The 12,543-nt window shown below is 37.3% G+C and overlaps 1 protein-coding gene across 1 annotated transcript in view; it reads left to right on the top strand.

Annotated features, from left to right (window-relative positions):
* CAAP1 (caspase activity and apoptosis inhibitor 1) overlaps positions 1-12,543 on the top strand; it is a 63,647-nt gene that overhangs the window by 482 nt on the left and 50,622 nt on the right. The window contains exons 2-5 of the mRNA XM_008055224.2: positions 1-173; positions 4,513-4,713; positions 5,535-5,619; positions 7,165-7,240. The exon at positions 1-173 is cut by the window's left edge and continues 44 nt beyond it. Of these exons, the coding sequence (XP_008053415.1) occupies positions 1-173; positions 4,513-4,713; positions 5,535-5,619; positions 7,165-7,240 (535 nt within the window). The remainder of the gene's footprint in view (positions 174-4,512; positions 4,714-5,534; positions 5,620-7,164; positions 7,241-12,543) is intronic.

The raw sequence follows: 12,543 nt of genomic DNA, 5'->3' as shown, positions 1-12,543 counted from the left end.
GCGCCGGCGGCTGCGGGAGCGTCGGCTGCTGTGGAAACGCAAGCCTCGGTGGAAGTGTCACCGGCGCTGGGAACGGCGGCAGCTGCTGGGGCGGGAGCAGCGTGGAGCGCAGCGAGCGCCGAAAGCGGAGGAGCACCGACTCGTCCTCCAGCGTCTCGGGCTCCCTGCAGCAGGTGCGTGCGCGCCCCTCGCGCCGCTCCCCTCGAGCCGCTGCTTTTTCGGAAGAAGGCGGGCTCCCCGCGCGGGGTGGCGGCGGGATGGGGCGCCGGCTGGAGCTCAGTTAGTGCGTCGATCCAAGGTCGCCGGCGCTTGAGGTTCTTGTCCCTAAGTCAGGATGAACCCCACGCTCCCGGGTCTCGGACTTCAAGTTTCTGGATTTACCCATCAGCTGTTTTTTGTTTTTTTTTTTTCCTTTTCTTTTGCCTTTTCCACTCCTGTGGTCGCAGTTTCCCAGAACAGTAGCTGGAAGCTTTCTCCATTGCCCTTTCGAGCCAGACGCTTTACTTCTCTGTCTTCAACTTTTAGTAGATTGCGATGAGCTCCACGTTATAGATGAGAGAATTTAGGCCCAGAAGGTTAAGGAACTTTGCGCACGATCACAGAGTTTGTTAATAGCTCATAGATCTGAATCCAGTATCTGATTCTGCAAAAGCCATGTTCTTTATGCGCCATTAACCTGCCAAGATACCGCCGTATTAAAAAAAAATTAGTTTCTAGTTTGGTGTAAAACGAATGAATAAGTACTTTACATTTATTCAATACAGAAATAAAGGGAAAAGCGTGGAAGTCCCCTCTTTGTGCCTCCCTGTTAATACCTTTTTTTAATGAGTCGGAGTCTCACTCTCTCCCAGGCTGGATTGCAGTGGCAAGCTCACCGCCACTGAAGCTTCGACCTACTCAGGCGATCCTTCCGCCTCAACCTTCCAACTACAGGCATGCGCCATCACGCCTGGCTAATTTTTCTTGATTTATTGTAGGGATGAGGTCTCGCCAAGTTGCCCAGGCTGGTCTTGAACCCCTAGGCATGGGCAATCCTCCCACCCCGGCCTCTCAAAGTCCTGTTAATACTTTAATACACAGCCTCTCTTCAGTATCCCTTGTCAGATACGTGTATTTCATTTCCTACACCTAAGCTTTATTATGATAATTCCCTTTATTAAATGCCACTGCATTGTCATGATAGGCGTCTGTCGTGGTACGTTATTTTGAGTGACTGCCTGGTATTCCATTATATCTTACTGATGAATATTAGGTTTTCAGGTGTTTTTCTGTTGTTATTACAATATGAAAACGAACACCTTTGTGCAGATAACGTGCAAGAGTTACATTAGGATAGTTTCAAGTGAAATTTCTGGGTCAAAGTTTTATGCGTTTAAAAAAGCCTAATAGGTGTTACCAAATACTTTCCAAATTAGATTATTATTTTTTAGTTTTTGCATTAGTAAAGACTTCTAATATGTTACTGAACAGGAACAGGGATAATAGGTATTCCTTTCCATTTCTATTCCTTTTTTTGTGGGATCATTTCTAATGTTCCATGTTGGTCATAGGTTTTTGAAAGATACCATTGACCAGATTAGGGAAGTTTTCTTAAATTCCTGGTTCACTGGGGTTGTAGGGTTTTATCAGATGATTTCTTGCGTTCTATTGATATGATCACAGTTTTTTTCCTTTAGTCAGATAATGTTATTTTATTGACAAATTAGTTGATGATGAACTGTCCTTGCAGTTTTAGAATGTTTGGTTAGTTTGTTGGGTTGGTTAGTTGTACCCAGCTGGAATTTGGTATCTTTACTTTTGTATAAATGTTTCTATTAAGTCAACTTATAGTTGTTATTTTTGTTGTGGATTGAATTGGGAAGCTTTGTATTTTTTTGGTGTGTTCCAGAACAGTTGATTTCTTCTTAAATATTTGTCAGAAGTTGACCATTGAACCATACAACTATCGGGGCCTGGTGGGATATTTTAGGGGTGATTTTTAAAAACTTAAAAAAAAATTATTTAATAGTTATAGATGTATTCCGTTTTTTTCACCCCTAGATTCAGTTTTCATATCACTATTCTTGGTTTTTTTTTAACTTTTAAATTTCTTATTTTAAAGATGTGGGGTACAATTCAGGGTTAGGTATACAAATGTTCATGCAGGTACCCTTGTTGATGAAGCACCCCCCCACCCCCCTGGCAATTTCCCACTACTGCCCATCCCTTTCTTATAGTATTAAGATAATTGTTCAAGGTCCGCTTATGAGTGAGAACATATAGTACTCTGTTCTTTGTTTCTGTGACAGATCACTGAGTATGATAGACTCTAAATCCATCCAAGTTGCTGCGAAGTCCCTATGTCTATCCTTCTTTATGGCTGCATAATACTCCATTGTGTATATGTACCACGTTTTTCTGTTCTTATTTGTTTCCATATCTCTAATATTCTGTCATGATGGAGAGACCAACAACATTAAGTATTACTAACATTTGCATATAGAACTAAACCCAACTTCTAATTAAAGATGAGTGTGTTTGTGAAGAAGAAAACGTTATTGCATATTAAACACATAGTTAACATCTAAAACTTCTGGGAATACCGTGCTATCTGTTGTATGAGTTCCTTATTTTTTTTGGTAATAACTTTACTGGGATATAATTGACATACCATTTAATTCACCCATTTCACCTGTACGTTAAGTAGTTTTGGGTATATTCATAGAGTTGTATGACTGTTGCTACAAGCAATTTTAAAATATTTTCATCACTGCAAGAAAGAAACCTTATGTAACCCTTTTAGCTATCATCTTTAATAAGTGTATTGCATAGCCGGGCTCAGTGGCTCAGCCTGTAATCCCAGCACTTTGGGAGGCTGAGGTGAGTGGATTGCCTGAGCCTGCGGGTTCAAGACCCGCCTGGACAACTTGGCAAGACCTCATCTCTACAATAAATCCAAAACTAGCCGGGCGTGGTAGCGTGTGCCTGTAGTTCCAGCTACTTGGAAGGCTGAGGCAGAAGAATCGCCACAGCCCAGCAAGTTGAGGTTGCAGTGGCCGGGAGTGGCCATTGCACTCCAGTCTGGGCGACAGAGTGAGACTCCAACTCAAAAAAAATAAAGTGTATTGCATCAAATGAAGGGTGTTTGAAGGTGACTGAAGTTTAATTGTAAGAATAAAACACGATTTTTTATAAATAAATTCTGGGGTTTTTTTGATCCCCCTTGTAAACAAAGAAACCCACCTGACCTATACAGTCAGGGAAGATTTTCCTGAGGAAATTACTTCTGAATTGCTGTCTGAATTTGTTAATCATGTGAGTATAATGTGATAGAGGAAAAGGGAAGGAAAGACTATCCTAGGCAAAACAGTATGCAGAAGCCATAGCTGTATAAGCTGAAGGGAGAACAAGTTATGTTTGAACAACTATGACTGGAACACAGAGAATGAGTGTGAAGGTTAGGTAGGCTATCTTACCCTAAAAGCAATGGGAAGTAATTAAAGAGATTTAAACAAGAAGAATGACTACATAGATATTTTATAAAATTTTATAAAATCCATTTAGCTAACAGTACACAAAACAGACAACTTAGGTTAGATAGATGTAGGGACGCCAGTTAAATGAATGTTGGTGCAAACTAGGCAAATGATAATGGTAGTTGGGACCAGGCTTATGGCAGTAGATTTGGAGGGACTGAATAGATTTGGAAACTAGAAGGCAAAATTGAGAAAAATGTCTTAAATGGCTAAAATTCTTTGGTTACTTTGTGACTAAATTATGTAAGCTTTTAAGGTTGTAGCTTTGGTAAGTATACTACTTTATGTATAGTTGTGATTTGTAACATTTTTATTCCACTTTATGTGAATTTAAGTAGAATGGCAATGTATACATAAAACTTTTGGGCGAATGACTACTTGTAGAATATCCTAATTCTTCAGCAGTTGAAAATTATAGCAGATTTTCCAATATTGAGTGTGCTTTTGTTTGTGTGTCCTAAGATATTATCTCTTGTCTTTTTTTTTTTTTTTTTGAGACAGGGTCTTGCTCACCTAGGCTGGAGTGCAGTGGCATAATTACAATTCACCACAGCCTCAAACACCTGGGCTCAGGCTATCCTTCTGCTGCAGCCTCCTGAATAGCTGGGACTACAGGCATACACTGCCATGCTTGGATAATTTTTAAATTTTTATTTATTTTTATTTTTTGTGGAGATGAGGTGTTGCTGTGTTGCCTAGGCCAGTCTTGAACTCCTGGGCTCAAGCAATCCTCCCACCTCAGACTCCCCAAATGCTGGGATTACAAACCTGAGCCATCATACCTGTCCCCTTTATTAATTGCAGCGTGGAGAGTTAAATCAAAGAGTACTGAACAATTAAATATTTTTTGCTATAATTTTAGATAAATAATTGTGCAAACAAGAAATTTGGAAATTTTTAACAGAGCAGAATTTATTAAATAATGTATGATGTCACATATATATTCCGTCTATTTTAAGTAGTATTTCTTAATGGTTCTTTATTCTTTCAACTTTAGGAAACCAAATATCTTTTGCCAACTTTGGAAAAAGAATTGTTTTTGGCAGAACAGAGTGACCTTGAAGAAGGTGGACTGGACCTGACTGTGTCATTGAAACCAGTTAGTTTTTATATATCAGACAAAAAAGAAATGCTTCAGCAGTGCTTCTGTATCATAGGAGAGAAGAAGTTACAGAAGATGCTTCCTGATGTATTAAAGGTACTTCATTACATATATTATCAGACTGTACACATAGTCTGATATAATATAGAAATACAGCCTTCTTTGTGCAGTCTTTTAATTCAGTTTATGATTGGATGTTTTCATGTAAAACAATCTACTTGAAAAGATATAAATAATGGAATTTGGAGAACCATTTCCTGCCTTGTATATTTAAAAATTTGCCAAGAAAAAATGTTTAGGCAAGAAATTTATTGATCTTCTGGAAGTAATTATATTGAATGCAGATAATAGTAGTAACTAAATTGGAGGTATTATGAATCTTTGTGATGCTTTAAGAAATAATATAATATGCTGCTATATAACAGTACACAGTACACAACAATGGTTGCTAATAGCTTATATTTCATTATATTCACAAGTTTTTTTATTTGTTTTTAAAAATTATTTAGGGAAATATATGTTATTCTAATTTTACAGTTGTAGAAAAAGACCTTGGCTGAGTTAAGACCAAGATATATCTAAGACATATAGAACCAGGACTTGAGTATTTTAACCTTTAGAATAATTACCTAATACAAATAGACCGCCATTAAGAGTACTTGGGAAACTGACTTGCTGTTTAGTTTGTTCTTTCGTGATAAACATGCCTTTAGGTATTTCTGTCATATCTCTACAGCATTTGCTTATTAAATGACAGTTTTTCAGATTTCATCCCATGAAAATATTTATGTGAACCTACTTGAGACTTTATTTTATTGTAAGATTTTGCTAACTTGAATTTTTTTGTGATTGCAGTTTTCAGTTTACATTGGAGCTATATTACATAAATGCATTTTTTAAAATGTCATTTTCTTTAGAACTGTTCAATAGAAGAAATAAAAAAACTATGCCAGGAACAATTAGAGCTCCTGTCTGAAAAAAAAATCTTGAAGATTCTTGAGGGTAAGAATACATGTTTCTGCATTCTGGTAACTTACTAGTTACTACTGTATTCAGCATAGTCCTGAGCTATTATTTTTCCTATTTCGATATTACTTTAATTTCATTGTTAAGTAATCATTGAGGAGTATTTTTACTTCTCTTTGTACTGAGACATATACTTCATATATCAGAATAACATTTCAGGAATAGACTTAATGTATAGTTTTGTAAAGTCAAGCATATAGGTGACAGCATAAGTAATAAAATGAAATTTAAAAATATTTACCAAAAATGCTGTAAAAATTAATTGTTTAGAAAGCAAAGGTTTCCCTTAAAATAATTTTTAATATTCTGCATTATATTCTTTATAGCTGTTAACTACCTTTTGCTTACTGTTTCTGCTCTAATGAGTCCTAGATATAGGCCGGGCATGGTGGCCCATGCCTGTAATCCCAGCACTTTGGGTGAATGAAGCGGGAGGACTGTTTGAGCCCAGGAGTTCAAAACCAGTCTAGGTAACATGTAGATATCTCATCTCCACAAAAAAATAAAAAAAATTATCCTGGCATGTTAGCACAAGCCTGTAGTGCCATCTACTCAGGAGCTAAGGCAGAAGTATTGTCTAAGCTCAGGAAACTGAGACTATAGTGAGCTATGATTGTGCCTCTGAACACCAGTCTGGATATCAGAGTGAGAATCTGACTTCAAAAAAACAAAGACCTAGCTACAGTGTTAAAATAATTCCTTGCAGATGACCAGTATTTGAAGTATGACTACTTTTTGTGATACTTATATCTCTAGAAGTTTAGATTTTCAGGCGTTTTTCTTTTTTTTTTATAGAACTTTGCGAGAATTTTAGCATTAGCATCACAGAAGGAGAAACAAAAAATGGAGACTTTCCATTCCTGAGATAGCTTCATCTTTCTGTGTGTGTACCAGGGTCTCTGGGTCTCACTCTGTAACACAGACTGGATTGTACAACGTGGCACAATCATGGCTCTCTGCAGCTTTGACTTCCTGGGCTTAAGTGATCCTTCCACTTCAGCCTCCCAAGTGGCTGAGATTATAGGTACATGCTGCCACACTAGGCTAATTTTTCGATTTTTTTTTTTTTTGTAGAGACAAGGTCTTGCTGTGTTGCTGCCTAGGCTGGTGTCGAACTCCTGGGCTCAGGCAATTCTTCTACCTTGGCTTTCCAAAGTATTAGAATTACAGATGTGAGCCACCATACTCAGCCATAACTTTTACATGTAAAATGGTTTGATAGAGTTTTGTATCTCTGGAAATAGATGTATGCATATATGTGTAGTCTGTAAGTATACTTACACACATTCTTGTGTACATATACATACATATAATAGGTAAAAAAAATAAATAAAGGCAATGAGAAATTCCTAATAAGACATTGAGAAAATTCATTATTTTGAATATAAGCAATTAAAAATGTAGTTTGTAAACAACTGTAAAGCTCTTTAATCTGCAACACTTTTAAAGATGACACTTAATATAATGATTACATCATGACTTTTTATGAGCATGCTTTCAATAGTTTATTTCATTTATAAGGTGACAATGGAATAGACTCTGATATGGAAGAGGCGGCAAATGATGGCTCTAAGATGGGATCTGATTTAGTCAATCAGTAAGTTAAAAAACTTTCATTTACATTGCAAAATTTCTTTGTTATTCCTTTGATATTTCTTATGTCAAGAATGTGATTGTTTTTCTTTGTTTTATTTATAAAATTATGCAGTAGTGTGGGAGGATTGATTTGTTACTTGTAATGATTGGTACTTTTGGTATATATGAGGATGGAGTTAATGACTTTCAGGATTAAGATGATTTTCCTAAATTACTACATATAGATGTAGAACAATAGTGGAATCAGGTCTCTCATTTGAATTTTGAGTCTCCTGTTCATGATATCCACTATTTATTAAGTTCTTACTCTACCAGGCACTATGTTGACAGGTTAGAACACTTTATCTCATTGAATTCCTATATCTATTAATGTTAGGTAATAATAGCCTCATTTCACAGATGAGATAGTAAAGTTGATTTTTTTTTTTTTTTTTTTGAGTTGGAATCTCACTCCCTTGCCCAGACTGGAGTTCAGTGACATGCTCACGGCCACCCCAGCATCAATCTGCTGGGCTCCAGCAATCCTTCCGCCTCAGCTTTCCAAGTAGCTGGAACTACAGGCCCTTGCTACTGCGCCCGGCTAATTTTTCTTGATTTATCGTAGAGACAAGGTCTTGCCAAGTTGCCCAGGCTGGTCTTGAACCTCTAGGCTCAAGAAGTCCTCTTGCCTAACCCTAACCCAAAGTGCTGGGATTACAGGTGTGAGCTGCCACACCCAGTCTCAAGTGATCCTTTTACCTCAACCTCCCAAGTAACTAGGACTACAGATGAGTACCACAATATGTGGCTTTCTATTATAATTTTATGGGATTACTATCCTATATGGGGGTCTAAAGGTCCTATCTCCATGTACCAAAACATTCTGAGGTGCTAGGGGTTAGGGCTTCAACATAAAAATCTTGGTGGGGGTCACAATTCGGTTGCAGATGTCATAAAATTTTATGCATAAACAATTCAGTATGCACATCCTAAAAATAAGGACAGTCTCCTACATAGTCATAATACCATTATCATGCTTGAGAAAATAAGCAGTAATTAAAATGTCATATATTGCCCATAGCAAATTTCCCGTATCAAAGGACAAAATTACAACAAGTTTAGTTTAGAGATCTCAATTGACTTTATTCTGGAATCAGGCAACACTTCATTCCATTTAAAAAAAAATGAAGTGTTTCCATGAGCTGAGCAGAAGAGGTAGACTTTTTAGACAGAGAGCTGAAAAAGCAGAAACAAAAAACAAGGAGCATGTTAGTTTTTTTTAAGATAGTGACTGGAAGAACAATGTAATAACTGATTAGTTAACATCAGGCTACTTGTATAAGTATTATAGCAGTGAGAACTTCATTATCATGCTGATTGAAGGTAACTGGCCTGCTTGGGATCTTGACTGTTTTATCTCTTCTGATTTCAAAGGTCAGATAACAATTTGGTTTGGGTTTGGTAATGAGGACTTTAGCATGAGTAATTTTTAGTCTCATCTGTTGGGGCCTCTTGCAGGAGCTTAGTCCAAAGCAATGACCATGTCAACCTATATAGGAAAAGGTGTTTTTTGGGGGACTAGAACATTGTAATGGTAGTATATATGTTACAGTAAACTATCTGCGTGTTCAGGGAGGTAAAGGAAGACAAGGATTTTTCAAGGAAAAATGAGGAAAATTGCATAATTGTATTGGAATAATTATCCTTGACTACAAAGATCAGTAACAAGGTTGAACAGGCAGTTGATGGGCAGATGTCTTTGCAGAAGTATATTTTTGTGTATGGTTGTAATGACCTTTGTACAAAATTGTGGTTTGTGTAGAGTTTCTTCATTATCAGGCATACAAGCGTGAGACCCCACTATTCATGGCTTTCCCCAGTGATAATTGTCACAGTTTTTTGTTTTTGAGTTGGAGTCTCACTGTCGCCCAGGCTGGAGTGCAGTGGCACACTCATCGCCACCCCAGCATCGACCTGCTGAACTCTGACAATCCTTCGCTTCAGCCTTCTGATTAGCCGGAACTACAGGCGCGTGCTACCATGCCTGGCTAATTTTTGATTTATTGTAGAGATGAAGTCTCGCCAAGTTGCACGGGCTGGTCTCGAACACGCAGGCTCAGGCAATCCATTCATCTTGGCCTCCCAAAAGTGCTGGAATTACAGTCTGAGCAACTGAGCCTGGCCTGTCACAGTTTTCCTAACATTGCTGACTCCATTTTGGTTCTGAAAAACTTCACAGTCTCCTGTAATTTTTATTTAACACCAGTTACTCAATATCTTTTATGGCAGTTTTTTTTCAGTTAGTTAACAGTTTGATTTTGATCCAGGATCCAGTCAGAATTTATGTATTCCACTTGATTATTATGTTTCTTTGGACCTTGTCAGTCTTCTCCCTGCTTCTTTTATTTTTTTATGACTTTGATTTTTTTGAAAAATTTACATGAGTTGTTTTGGGAAAGTTTCATACTTGGGATATGACTGAAGTATACCTTTCTCCTGGTATTACTTAACTGGTTCATTATCCCCTGTGTTTTCTATAAATTGGAAGTTAGGTCTAGAGCTAGATTAGGTTCAGCTTAAACATTTCTTTGCAAGACTATTTTATAGACTTGCTGTGTATCAGGCTAGGTATGGCTGGTGTTGCAGGAGGTGAAAGTATTCACCAAGACAATTATGAATTAAGAAAGGTAGATTTATTAAAGGGAAGATAACCTTGTGAAGCACACAGCAGGCTGAGCAGCAGAGAATGTTTGGTGTCTTCACTGAAACAGTGTCTGGAGATCTTTCCCAATGGAGTCTGGCCTTTTTGGTTAGGGTGAGTTTAAGATTCCCATTATGCATTTGGGTCCATACCATGCAAGTGAAGCAGTTCTGATTGGTTGTTTTTTTTACCTTGATTGTGTAAGCCACTTATGGGCCAGCTGGAGGTTAACACAGGGCAGCCCTTATACAAAATGGCTTCCTTAAGACTGGGTGACCATATAATTTGTTTTTCAGAATAGAGAGCCAGGATAATAGACGTATACTATGTGATCATTCTATACATAGGTAGTACTTATTGAATCACATAAGGAGACACATTATGTCAAGTTTATCACTACTTACATACTTGGTTAAGGTGTCCTGCTAAATTTTTGGATTCTTAAGGATAAAGAGAATATGTAACAAGCTATTTGACTAAAAGAATGAATTACATAGGTGTTGCATTTAATATTGAGGTTTGTTTCTAAAGTAATGGAATAGGACTGATAGTTTAAAAATGATATAATCAACAGCAATTTTGCTCTTCTCTCAGAATTCACTAAAAAGCAGCAAGTAGAACAAGAAACAGAAATAGAAATTATCTTGGATGAAACTAAGGAACATCCTTAACCTCAAATCACATTATTTGAAGAGATGTTGCTAAATGCAGTGACTGTCATATAATGTTGTGGGAGGACTTCCTTATATACACATGTCAAACAAAGATGCAGTGTACATTTCTCCAGTGTCAGAGGAGGCGATTCAGGGAAGATAGGGACTTGAATGTGTTCCTTTTCCCATTCACTACTAACTACAATGTATCTGCACCTTCCAAGTCAGATGAATGTTGGTATCTTACATGCATGTAAAATGTGCTTTTCGGGAATCCTGGCAAAGATAACAAGTACTGGGCTGTTTGCTTACAGACTGAATAAGTACCTGCTGACTTGCATTCCAGAGCTTGGGGGATGAATATAAAGTGATGGGTCTTGAGGACAACTTGGTTCACTGAGATCTAGGAACTCCCCTGGGGTAATGGAGGAAGTTAGGGAAAAAAGGGGAAAGTTAACATATATCTTGTGTAGTGTACCTAGTTTTTTTCATCTTAATGAGTGAAACATAGAGCTGAATGGGCCAGATGTTCTCTGTCCCTGAACTTGGAAGAGCCTGAGAAAATTGGGGAGTGAATCGCTCCAACTTAAAAAAAAATAGTGCTCTACTTCTACTCTATGGGCTACTTTGGTTTCTGCTGGTTTGGGATAATCACTAAACCTGAGCCCCATGAAATTGATGATAAATACATGCCCATACTCTTGCATGCATACATATATAATATCTTTAAAGAACCCTAATACCTATAGAAAAGAATACGTGAAAGAGACAAAGCGCCTGCCAAGCTAAATCAAGCTGTTGGAAGAATAAGATGGACACTTGCAAGGTGCGGGGGACACGATAGTTCTTATGAGCAATCAGGTGCAGCACAGAAAAACATTCTTGGTTTAAAACACATGACTTTCTAACTAAATTCTCTAAGTTTATCAGAGTAAGGGGGCTGTCATCATTGAAACCCAGACTAGTTGCCTGGAAGAGTAAATGCACAAAGCAAAAGTATTAAAAGAAGAAAATCACAGGGGGAAAAAAAAGTCAAATAACCTAGAAAGCCCTATCATCCTCACATATGATAAATAGGAATTCTAGAGAGAGAAAATGAAACATATGGAGGAGAGGTAATGATTTACTCAATATTGGAAAAATTTTCCTGATCTGAAAAAAATTTAAGTTTTCTTTTTGTTTTTGAGATAGAGTCTCACTCTGTCACCCAGGTTGGAGTGCAGTGACATGCTCACAGCCACCATAGCCTCTACCTACTGGACTCAGGGGATCCTTCCACCTCAGCCTTCCAAGTAGCTGGAACTATAGATGTGCACAACTTGTGTAGTCTACTGCATATATAGATTACATGGTATAGCCTCTTATTCCTAGGCTACATACCTGTATATCATGTTATTGTAGTGATTTTATTGTAGGCAGTTATAATACAATAGTGTTTATCTAAACAGAAGAAAGGCACAATAAAAATATGGCATAAAAGATAAAAAAAGGTATACTATATAGGGCAGTTACCATGCATGGTGCTTGCAGGACTGGAAATTCTAGGTAGAATCAGTGAGTGGTGAGTGAATGTGAAAGTCTAGTATGTTACTATACACGACTGCAGACTTCATAAACACTGTACACTCAGCTACATTAAATTTATAAATGTTTGTCTTTAATAATTAACCTCAGCATGCCATAACTTTTAAATAAAAACTTTATTTCTTTTGTCATAATGCTTAGCTTGAAACACAAACACATTGTACAGCTGTACAAAAATGTTTCTTTATATCCCTATTCAGTATAATTTTTTCTGTGTTTAAATTATTTATTTTTTTAATTTTTTAAACTTTTAAATTAAAACTAAGATACAAACACACACATTAGTTCCTGGAAACTCTGGAAGAAACACACACATCCACCAGATGTTATTAGGTGACAGGAATTTGTCAGCTCCAGCTCCATTATAATCTTATTTTCTTTTGGAGA

This window comes from Carlito syrichta, unplaced genomic scaffold (genome assembly GCF_000164805.1).
Source record: "Carlito syrichta isolate Samal-C Ts95f unplaced genomic scaffold, Tarsius_syrichta-2.0.1 Scaffold301784, whole genome shotgun sequence".
Classification (NCBI taxonomy): domain Eukaryota; kingdom Metazoa; phylum Chordata; class Mammalia; order Primates; family Tarsiidae; genus Carlito; species Carlito syrichta.
The sequence above is the reverse complement of the archived record's forward strand: the minus strand, read 5'-3'. Positions and strand labels throughout refer to the sequence as shown.